Source organism: Epinephelus fuscoguttatus, linkage group LG14, assembly GCF_011397635.1.
Source record: "Epinephelus fuscoguttatus linkage group LG14, E.fuscoguttatus.final_Chr_v1".
NCBI lineage: Eukaryota > Metazoa > Chordata > Actinopteri > Perciformes > Serranidae > Epinephelus > Epinephelus fuscoguttatus.
Genome location: NC_064765.1, coordinates 21,765,485 through 21,777,713, shown reverse-complemented (window position 1 = coordinate 21,777,713; position 12,229 = coordinate 21,765,485). Strand labels below are relative to the sequence as shown.

General features: G+C 40.0%; 1 protein-coding gene across 3 annotated transcripts in view; it reads left to right on the top strand.

Moving 5' to 3' along the window:
• The window catches only part of lrrc9 (leucine rich repeat containing 9), a 48,160-nt gene extending 36,323 nt beyond the window's left edge, over window positions 1-11,837 (top strand). For all 3 annotated transcript variants that reach the window (XM_049595334.1, XM_049595332.1, XM_049595333.1), the window contains 6 exons: window positions 214-431; window positions 1,283-1,351; window positions 3,289-3,414; window positions 5,116-5,293; window positions 5,994-6,150; window positions 6,972-11,837. In XM_049595334.1, the coding sequence (XP_049451291.1) occupies window positions 214-431; window positions 1,283-1,351; window positions 3,289-3,414; window positions 5,116-5,293; window positions 5,994-6,150; window positions 6,972-7,005 (782 nt within the window). In that variant the 3' untranslated portion in view covers window positions 7,006-11,837. The remainder of the gene's footprint in view (window positions 1-213; window positions 432-1,282; window positions 1,352-3,288; window positions 3,415-5,115; window positions 5,294-5,993; window positions 6,151-6,971) is intronic.
• Window positions 11,838-12,229: the final 392 nt, after the last annotated feature.

The following is a 12,229-nucleotide window of genomic DNA, read 5'->3' as shown; positions in this document are numbered from 1 at the left end:
GATCTGCGTCCCACTTTTGGACCGTGATCACCAGTTGGGGAAACACTGGTCTAGAGTGATGTGTCTGTGTGGCCGCCTGGTGGAGATCTGCACTCCACTGCTCTAGTCTAGTATTGTTTAAGATTTTCAATTTACTCTCTTAGTTTGTTTACAGAAATATTACTGTTGTTTGAGATGTATTTCCATTGATTTGATGAGGTGTTCTCTCCCTAGGTAACGAGATCAGCCAGGTTGAAGGATTGGAGGGGCTTCACCAACTCAGAGAGCTTGTGTTAGACAGGAACCGGATCAAAGCTCTGGCCGATAACTCTTTCATAGCACAGAACGTCCTGCTAGAGCTGCACCTAGCAGAGAACCGCATCCGGGAGCTCAACCATCTTGATCCTTTGATTGAGCTCCGCAAGCTCTTTCTTGGCATGAACAAACTGCAGGTATTCTCCTCCACCAGCAGTCTCCTCACATGCTGGATGTTTTTAATGTTTATATTCAGATTTTTATTAAGCTGCACATTCAGATTTTCACTGAAGCTGCCCTAATGACTCATGATTTCCTGAGGTGACCTTCAAAGTCATGGTAAGCTTTTGTGTATTTTTTTTTTTTTATTTATCGGCAAATTTTACTGATTGGTTCATATCAAATTTGTGTCCGATGTTTAAGAATGTATTTTATTCAGCATGCAGCAGTATTACTTTACCCTACATTTGCAAAGTAAGACATGAAGTATAGTAATCATGAGTCATTACCACCCCACTGTGGCATGCGAGGGCTAGCATTATGGAGAATCAAGTTTGATTGAAGGTCAGGGCCATGTGTATGAAGAAAGGGGGGAACAATCAGGACAACGTGTAATCAGCTTCTCAGTCTGCATCTGCTTCTCACCCAGAGAAAGTGATTTGCACTTTTGTTGCCAGTTCCCTTCACAGCCTTAATGTTTCCATGCATTCAATTAAGACATAATATACAGCAATCATCCCAGCGCAACGGTTCTCAATGTGGGGGCGTCTTTGAATCGCAGCCAAGTGCAACCATAAAGCTGGGAATGAGAGAAAACGCGCCCATGCCCTGTTGCGTGCCCAAACTCTCTCATGAGATTAATGAGAGCTCACACATGTAATCTCTCCCATCAGCTGCTTCCATCCTCCCTACACCAAAATTATGAAAGGTTCAGCTCTGAAGCCTATTATCAGCACACAGTAGGCGACAACCAGTGGGAAAGAAAAAGTGAAATTAGTGGGTGGTGAATGAGGATTTAATATAATCTTTGTTTCTTTACTTTTTGCAGGACACCACAGAGCTTGACAAACTAGAAGTTCTTCCTTCGCTGACAGAGCTCTCTGTTGTTGGGAATCCTGTAAGTGTTACAAGTGTTTGTGCATTATGCAATGTGAAAAAAAATGTTATTCAAGTTTGTTTTCCAGTTATGAGCTTTGCCCAGTGATGTGAATCCACTAGCCGTCAGTCACAGGACACTTTGAACTCTTCACTCACAAACAAATTATCAAAAGCACGCTCACAGGCTCAATTTCTCACTTGCACAATCCAAAACACTATCCCAGTGTAACTCTGTGGCCCCAAATTAAGCGATTACATGATGGGCCATCTGCTGTGCCTCAAACTGGTCGGCATCAGAGACAAATCCGTTGACCAAATGGCAGGGCGCTATTGGCCCAGTTACATCACCCATCTGGAGCTCATGGATCAGGCCTGAGCAGAGCCTGCAGCCCAGGGCCTCGCTATCGTCCACAGGGCAATGCTCAGCTGTGGTAGCCGCTATACTGCTGGACTCCATCCCCCTTCTCTTCCCGTAGGGGGGGTTAATCCTGCCAGGGGGTAGAGGCCAACAGCCACCCTAGAGACAATACCTCCTGCTGTTGACAGCATGAGATTGCTACCTCACCCATGTTCCCTCACCAAAGTCTGTCTCCTCCTCTCCACTGGACATCCAATGGCACGCATTCACAACTTAAACATAGCAGCAGTGTCCCATAGGAACATTAAAGGGATAGTTTTTTGAAGTGGGGTTGTATAAGGTCATTTATTCATAGTAGATGTTTTACCTACAGTAGGCGACGGCCAGCATGTCCCCAGATTCGAGGGGGCAGCAGCAAAACTACCTAATGAAACAGCCACCTAAAAAAAAACAATATCATCCTACATGTATGCTTTTAAGAATATTTTCACCACTTTACTTTGCTGTCAGACAGCCCCTTCTGACAGGGAATTAAAGCCATTATCTATGCTTTGTTCAAAGCCAACAGACTGCTTTGACATTGTCATTTTACATCACACAATAAGGGAGGTGCTGGTCTACCACTGCCTCAATTCATTAGTTAGTTTGTGTGACTGTGTGAATTTGGTATTAAAGGTCCAGACACACCAAACAAACATCAAAGAACAAGCAGCAATGAAGGTCATCTGTTTGTCTCATGTTGTACCTGTAGTAGCTAACAGCCAATTAGCATGTCTGTGCCTGCATGAGAGGAATTAACTCTCCATATCAGAAGGCAGCACTAGTCTGTATTCGACATCAAAAAAGGGAAACCAGAAGACAGACAGGAAGGATTCAAGGTGTTAGTTAGCCAGTTAGCACATTAATAACACAACCAAATGTTAAAAGAACAAAGGATTTTTACAGTACGCGAGCAAACAAGAAAATAAACAATAATGAACCATTTATGCTTAAGAGCTCAGTGGCTCAAAGAAATAATATGACCTTGTATAACTCTTTGGGTTCTCCTCTTGTGCACTCAGCTAAACTGCCAATCAGAGTGATTTCATTCACCAATGAACTCCGCCATCTCTAATGCTGGTTTAACATGCTAAATCAGCAAGAAAAGCTGACATGGGCTGACATGGGCTGACTAGTGCCAACGGTGTGGAACACACTACAAAAGCTAGGGGGGCAGATGCTCATCAATGGTCCAACATCGACCAACGACTGACCATCATCTTGGTGTGTCAGGGCCCATGAAAGGTTAATTCCAATTCACCAAACTCACACAATAACACAAAAAACCCAAACTATCACTTTAAAATTCTGTGACTGGACGGGCTGAATTTATTCCCTTGCCACAGGTTGCCCTCAGCTGAGAGCTATCTGCTGCTGTCAGCTGGGTCACTGGAATAGCTGCTGGGAACATGATAACTGTATTGGGACCCACACGGCATCATATTTATCCCAGATGTCCCAGGGCAGGCTTAAGTGATGCTCCTCAGTTAAATTTGTTGGACTGAATTTATTACCAGGTTGTTTTATTAAAGAGGTGCTTTCTTTTTTTCTTTTTCCAGGTGGCCAAAAATTCTCAACACAGACCAGCAATAGTGCTCCGTCTGTCTCAGCTACAGGTCCTGGATGGAGTGATGGTCACCCTGGAGGAAAGGACAAGGGCTGAGCTCCTCAATGCTGAGACATCAGTGAGAACTGCACACAACATGCGCACTCAGAAACTCTCAACACACATACTCTATATACAGATACAGGGTCATAGCTATCATTGAGGACACAAATGTATTTGTAATACTGCAGTATGCAGCTTTTGTTTCCACTGTGTTATTTTGTTAAAATTTGACAACAAGGACAACAACACAATAAATAAATTAAGCTTTATCCCCTATAATTTATTACTGTCAAACCCCCTCTCCGCCAACATGGAACAGGTTCTGTTCTGGTTTTTGCACCTAACTTTGAACCATTCAGAGCATTTTGACCAAACATAAATTTGTTCACACCCCTGTTGTTGTTTTTTTTAAAAACTGAAGTGCAAACTGTGGCAAAATCAGTGGGCATGTTATGTTCTACTGATTGCAAAGAGAGGATTGAGAAGGCAACAATGATGAAGTCAAGTGAGAAATAGTCAGAAAAAAATGCAGTGCATACAGTGGTTTTATTATTAGTTTGTCCATGTTTGTTTTTTGGGTGAAAACAAATCTGCACAACACAACAAAAGCTTGCAGGTAATTACTGTGATTCACCATTTTGCTACTACTGTTTCCTTTTGTTGGACACTGCCCTCCATTGATGAAATATCCATGATTACAATGGTTGTGCTTAAAACTGGTGGAAACATAAACTGGTTCGCTTCAAGAATCCTGATCAGAACTGGTTCAAGTAACTAATTTGGTGGAAAAATGGGAAACAGTGAGGTGAAGGCTTTGAAACACCATTTAGACCTCCAGGTTGGAACATAACAATTGTGCTGATTAGAGTGTTGGAGTCAGTTTATGACACATTCGTAGGGTTAGGAATAGGGTTAGTTTGCAGAAAAGGGATCTGTCATTTTAACACTCTATCACTTCCCTCCTTGTATGAACTACATATAAACAAAAACCTTATCTGTGTTGAGAGCTCATAATGGGCCATATTAGGTAAGTTGTAGTCCAGCTGAAAGAATCAAAATGTCAACAACCAAACTGCAGCCACCACCAAAAAAAAAAAAAAAAAGGGGAAAAGCCTGGATCAAACTCTTTCAGTCTGACTGATCTGATGTTCATGTAATGAGAGACCAGGGCAGTAATTCTCCTGCAGCTCTGAATTAAAAGCAGCCTAAGCCTGCTGGCATCATCCTGCTGATTAGATGAAATGTGACCGGCCGATAATGCACCAGTGGATTTACCCCCTATTAGCCAGGTCAACACGACCCCCTCTGCTTGTTAATCGTAGATGTGGAAATGACAGAGCACAGATCCTGAGTTTTCTCATTAATAACACAAACTCAAACCTCCCCCTATTGACTCTAATAACTGCCATCTTGGTTGTCACTGTCAATTTATTTCTGCATCTCTGCTTTTGTTTGAATTTGAACATAGTCATTGATGAGTAGTAATTACTGTTCCCCTATAAGATGCTTATATTTGTGGAACAACAAGCAATCTAATCACCCAATCGCTGCCAAGTGTGTAGGTGGAGAGGACACACTGCCGTGACAGCAGTGGCCATAGAGAAAAGAGAAATGCTTAGAGGGTTGCAAATATCAGTAGGTCAGAGACACTGAGTTGGCCCTGGAGTCACACATTATCCGAATATCCGTTTATGTTTTTTTAATATAATCCTGTCCTGGAGTATCACTTCTATCTTCCTTATTCTCCTTAATATTTTTCTTAATGCAATGCTCACAGTACCCTGGAGCTTCTCTTCCTGCCACTGAAATAAACCTACCTGGACTGCTACCCCTCATGCCTCGAAACACCCCTCTAAGAGGAATGACCATAAGTGGAGGACTGCAGAACTTTGTGCATGGGCACGATATCCTGCCAGCTCACATGGATGAGGCCCAATCTCATTACACATACAAGTGTGAGTGTGAAATTTCTCCTTTTGAAGGTCATTAGTTCCTCAATGGATATGACTTTGTGTAACAACAAGTTTTAGATTGACACAAGCAGTCTGTTCTATAAGTCCTAATACAGTCAAGGATTCATTGTCACTTTCTAGCATACACTATATCAGAAAACTCTGTGCTAAAGGGATAGTTCAGATTTTTTGGAGTGGGGTTGTGGGGGGTTCTTATCCATAGTCAGTGTGTTAGCTTCAGTAAATGAAGGTCAGCATGACAGTTTGGAGAAGCAGACTGAAGCACCGCCACGGAAGCTCATCAATGTTCTGCTGCAGCAAAATGTATCTTAGCCATCTTTAAAAAAATCAATATCAGTAGAATATTTAGAATATTTTCATCACTTAACCTTGCCGTCAGACAGCTCTTTCCAACTGAAGCCGATTCTATGCTCTCTTCAAAGCCACCAGATTTCTGTGACAAAAACAGTATTTTTACCTCACAGAACAGGAGAGATGCTGGTCTGTCGCTGCTTCAATTACTATGTGAGCCTTTTTTTGGTGGCTTAAACATATTTTGCTGCTGCTCGCATCCACAGCAGCACAATGCTTAGCTTCTGTGGTGGTACTCCTGTCTGCCTTGCCAAAAAAAACTATTCCTTTCAGATGACGTTCCTTATTCTGGCTTTCTTACACACACTTCTTATATTAATTTCCAAATCAGACAAGAAGCACAAGCACGGTAATGCTGTTCGTAGCGGCCAAGCCGACATTACCTTAAGACACATTCGAAGAACAGGAAGCAACCTGCCAGCCCAAGGTCTTCTTCATGATGGGAACAGAGTCATCATCACATATCCCGGCCAGGAGCAAGACAGCAGGTTGGTAAATCCAAACTTCAAGAGATATGATAATGCTTCTGTAAAGTGGAAACAAACAACCTTTCAAGCTCCTCGTGTCATTATTCTATCGCCAGTACATTGTGTGCAATCAACATTTTTTTTATCAATATTTGTATTGCTTTTTAGTGTCCAGATGTTATTACAGACATATGATACAACAAATGTTTACATTTACATAAACTCAAACACACACACATTTGTTCTCTCTCTTAGTATTTAAGTTCCATTTAAAACATTAAAATCCCAAATCAGTATACAATACATGACATTAATAATTATCTAATTCACTGGTACCTCTTACAAAGAAAACAAAAGGGCTTTCATAGTCAAAGTTTTTCACCTCTGGGATTTACCACTGCTTTGTTTTCTTATCCTGCCCTCAGTTCTCCTTCTGTAGAAGGTCATCTATATCTCCATATTTTATAAATTCATTAAATTGTTTCCATATTCCCTCGTACATACTTAATTCATTTATCAAGGTTGATGTTATTCTCTCCACTGCCACACATTGTGCCATGTTTATGATCCAAGAACCAACTGTAGATGCAGTTATTTTCTTACAGCTTAGAGCTATAGTTTGTTTCGCTTGCAGTATAGCACAGTCAATAAATTTGTATTCTTTAATTGTCAGAGAGGTTGTTGTTGTTGTTGGATATATGTGTAGCACTATCCTTTTTTAGTCTAATGAGATAGTGAGACAAAGCAAAAAACTTGTCTATTTCCACTTTAAAATGTGAGAGATCTGTTTAAAAGATGATAAAATACACTTTGACCTTTAAGTATTACTTGTTATCTTCCAGATTTCCTAATGGTGGCAAACCTCCACCCATGTAGCAGCCAGACAAGGTGGTGCATGCAGGTGAAAGGTGAAACAAATGTGAACACATGCAACAGCCATGACTGTCATTAGTCCTATATCAGTATTTTGGGACATCATATCTTGAAGGTGGCATATTTGTAAGCATTCTGTAATGTATATCGGCATCTGGACATATTTGCATATTTAATGAGGAAAAAGTCAGAACATAAAGCAATTCAAGTGCCTTTAGTTTGGTGACATGGCAATAAACAACTTTCTGTAACTGTTAACATATCATTAAATCACCCTTGCTACTATTAGTTTAAACGAAAACATGTTTGGAGTTCAGGAAAATTAGGCTACTTGAAGGTTGCATGTAGTGCATCTCTTTCAAATGGATTCATAATGACTCTGACCTTATTTTTTATCCACATATGTGGATCACTAACCATGGTAATCTGAGGATGAGAGGTTTTGGTGTCATTTCTACTGCTATCCCATCTTTGGCCTCAAACAAGTGGAAAAAAAACACCCACAGATGTAAGGGCGTGTGAGGCTGGCATGCTGCTTCCACGGGGTCAGATGCATCCCCAACAAGTGGATAATCCAGCTTTAGCACACCTCTCTGTGGACAATAATCTGCAGTCACTCAGATAAAGATGTAATCTTGAACAAGGTCCAAATGGATTTTCAGAGATTGTCAGTTTCATCATGTTAGCCTCTTTTCCAAAAGCCCACCACAGTTTTGACTAATAGGCAAATCTCGTGTGTTGTAACTGGAAACAGTATTAGAGTGACTTGATATTTATGATGTTAGTTCTGATGAACATGAGATTATAATCCTTCCTGACTTGCTGTCAGTTTAGTCTGGTAGTGCTGTAGTTAACACACCAGTCTAAGCTTTAAATGTGGACTATACAGCATATATTATGTGATCTGATGCCTTTATATTCTGGGAACTCTAAACTGATCATTGTATGATGAAAAGATTAATGCTGCGTTCACATGGAATCAGGCAAACAATCGACGGATATCATTTTAGGGAACGAGAGCATGTTGGTAAAATTAGGTGAGGCCAGCAGAGACTAGTAGACGGCATTGCCATTCAGAATTAAAATATTTAACTTTTTGCCTTTCTCCACAACAAAATTTACAACCAGGTGTTATGTAGCTCCTTCACATGAGGCATTTGGGAAAATTTGTGGACATTACTGGAATAATTACATAAAATAATAAACACAAAATAATTGTATTTAATATATTTTATTCAATTCTTTGTAAACAATACGACATCACCATCGCAACATATCGACGTGGGGTTTTATTTTTACCATCCTGACATTCCTTTGGACTGATTGATGGTTTTAAACATGCCGTCCAGAAAGTATTGTTCATGTGCTGTCTACTGTCTGTCTGATTCCATGTGAACGCTACATTAGAAAGGACATCAGCCTCCATCAGTTGAACACTGTTGTTATGTTTCTGAACAACTTCTTTTAAAGTTTAATTAGTGTTATTTAAACTCTACTGAACTTTTTTATTATGTGTACTACTTAAAGGTATACTGTACAGGATTTTCCTAGGGAAAAAAACAATGTATAGGGTCACACAAAAGTCATTTCTGTCAGTTATCACTTGTACGATGTATGTACATATTTTTGCATTTTCTTAATATTTACTGCGTTCAGGATGTTCCTGGACACAGTGGGCAGGTGAGGTCATGACATCATGGACACAGCACCAAAGCTATTAAAAACACAAAGATATAGAGGCTGGCTTTCACTTTCACTGGAGATGATGTTGCAAATGGTTACCAACAATTCCTGCATACTGTTCCTTTAAAAAAGAGACACATCATACTTCAAAAGGATGGGGCCTGGGTTTGGAAAAAAATATTCCTGAATTAAAGAGTTGATTTATTCAAGAACACCCTTTCCTAAGGACATCACTTTAAATCCTTTGAAGCCAGAAGCAGCAACATTTTCTGTCATATTCCCTCCACCAGCCTGAGCTCTGGACTTTATGGCTCAGTGGTGTTAATGTGACCACTAGGTGTCCTTAGAGCTCCATTAGCTCTCTCTCTGCACCACACTGCTAATCAGTCCTTGATGAATTTACCACTTGCCCTGTGGGGAGTAATTTATCAGTTGAAGGCGTATACGTGTGCTTTAGTTTTGTGTTCCCTGCCGCTGAACATTTGTGAGGCAACAGCCAGCTCGAGGCAGCAAAAGTGAAAAGCTCTCCCCCAAACAAGCTCCTCTAATGCATGTACTTAACTTCACTTGATTTGTGTTAATTCCCAGCATTAAGCGGGGCTAATGACTGTGCAAGTGAGTGCACTGTCATTACCTTGCTCTGCCTGACATCAAATGGCAGCTGATGGACTCACATAAAAAAAGAAAAGAAAAAACTCTAATGCACAGATTTGGGGGCTCAGTGAGAGCTCTCTAATGCATTAGGTATTGCAAAGGATAATTACACATTTTATATTTGTGTACAGTATGTGCAGTATGGATATGCTAGAAACATGACTGTTTTTAATGCAATTGTATGTCTATGTGGTTTAAGTTTATTGCGAACATGCCACTCCATGCAGTGTCTCTTTTTGCATATCTGTCAGTATTTTTAACATTAAAATGACATTAGCATAAAGATTGTGAATAATTCATCAGTCCTGAGTGAACCCAGATGCACTGCTCTCTCTATCTCTCTCCCTCCCCGTCGCTCCGCCATGTGAGTAGACCACATGGTTTGTAGCTGGTTTAATGGGATGGAATGTGACAGGTTATGTTTTCATCGGCCTGATATGGAGCCCGGCTCGGGCGGGAGGGAACGAGGGGGAGAAAGGGAGATACAGAGAGAGGGGAAAGTGAGGTGGTCTCTGCAGTTGTAGTCTGGATTCATAATTAGACATGTTTGTGCTTGTTGTGAATCAGTTATAGATGATGCTCTTCCCCCTCATCCCCACCAACACACACACACAAACACATGCTCTGTATGGGGCCATTACTTCTGGTCCACTAACTCCCTACATTTGCTGTGTCTGTGCATTCAGAGCACCATTAGTCCAAGACTCTGTGAATAATTGCTGAATGGACCATGTTTTCACCGCTATCTTCTCAGGTTCCAGTGTTGCTTGATGTTGTGGGTGACGTGAGAGAGATGAGGACATTGATTGATGTTTGATGCCGAGGATAACACAGCATCTTGTACAGTGCTTATCGAAGCATTATGCGCAGAGCATGTAATGGATGAACAACATTAAACCCCACGTGCATTACACATTTACCAGCTTGTATTAACTTCAGAAGTGCTTCGATAGAATTACATCAATACCATCACTTGACTTGGAATTGCTGTTGTGAAAATGAAATGTTCTCTCTCCACATTTGGCTGCTGATGGCAAACAAATTCAGATAATGAAAATATAAATTATTTTGTTTTCAAAAGGTGCATATTATGCCCCAGAGTTCATTTTCATCCCCACAAATACATCCTCTATTCAAAAACAATCTTGCCATATTGCTTCTCTTGAAATCTGTCATTGAGTTATTGTTGTCGCTTGTCATTTCCCTGTAATTTGTTTCCTGTGAGGCTCCTTAGAATAGAGAGTGAATGGAGAGAGAGAGGAAATACAGATAAAAGAATGTAGCGAGAGTGTTCAATTAGAATGAAAAGGAAAATGCTTTTATTTTGTGTAGATATTTTGGATGAGCGCACGCCTTGCATGAGCATTAAATCTTAACTGCTTTTCATTTCTGGACTTGAGTGTGATTTATCACATTATTGGACTTGTGTGTCATTTATCACGTTATTTCAATCACACAAAGCGTGTTGCTTTATTAAGACGGTGAAAAACAAGGTGCCGATAACCAAACAACAGACAAACACCCAATTTTCTCGTAAATTTAACGGGAATCAATTTTCAGAGTGCCGCCAGAGGGTCTGCTTTTTGTAAATTGTAGCCAATTTGGTGTTTTTTTTTATGTCATGATATTTGCATTTGTGTTTCCCTTTAATGACTCCTAAGTCTCAATTCATGTTGATATTCTTCATCAGGCAGCTGTAGCAAAAATGGAGCAATGATTTTAAATAATCGTTACTGCAGGAGGATTACATACATGTTGTCGTGACTGACGGGCTTTATTGTGTCCTACACAGAGCAGAAATTGTTTTTTCAAGATAACAAGGAAACACAACCTCCTGCGTATACACTTAGCCCCTCAGCTGCAGTGAAGAATAACAACAACAACAATTTAATCTCCTCGGCTCCAGATTATTATCTTTCTTTGTGTTGATATTGTGGCCTTTTTTAGTTGATCACTTTATGATCCCTCTTGTTGCCCTCCTTCTCTCTAAGTAAATCAACATTTGGGAGAGGCAGACCACACTTTACCACAATCACTTTCATTATCTTAAAATAATACAATACTCGTAGGATTTGCTCTTTTTGTATTAAGAAGACAACAATAATTTAGAATGTAATATTAATATTTCTAATCCTATGTCAGTTTTTGGGGTCAACTAAGCGCATTAGATTCAGGATTTAAAGATACTGGCAAGTGAGAGGTTGAAATATTATTTAGGAGAAGGAGGATCAACGAGACCACGGGATGTGTCATTTAATGTAATTGCAAAGAGGGATGGTCATTTCATTGTTCAGTGGAGAGCAACTTGTAGTAGTAACATCCTTTATTATCTATTGAGGGGTATCTTTATTTTTCAGTTGATTTTGTGATGATTTTTCATACAAAACAGTTTCTAATAAAGCTGGTCGTGGGAACAGTTGAATATGATTCCCACTCACAAAAACTGACACACTCTGATGTGCCCTCATTTATGAGTCTGACAGCACTGCTTTATCTTATACCCATGACATTGACAGTTGTATAGTCATTAAATCAACCAAAGTCATTCCCACTTGAATGAATCTTTCATTTGATAAGAAAATAAAAATAAAATAAAACCTTTATAGCTTTTTACTGTGTTTTATGGTTATAAACCCAGTGTGTAGTAGTTATTAATTTGGTGCTTTATGAGAATGTTAAGTGATGGTATGAATATCCCCCATTTAAGAATGTGCCATTAATTGATGGGGCGTTCAAGTGCCTCTAATATATGAAATGTTGACATTTTAGAATAGCCTCTTCATAATGGATGTTATCAGATGCCTCCAAAAGCTACAAAAAGCTAATGTACAAAACTTCCTTTTTGTTTTACGTGTCAACCAACCAAGTTTTGGGCCATTCTGTAATCTCT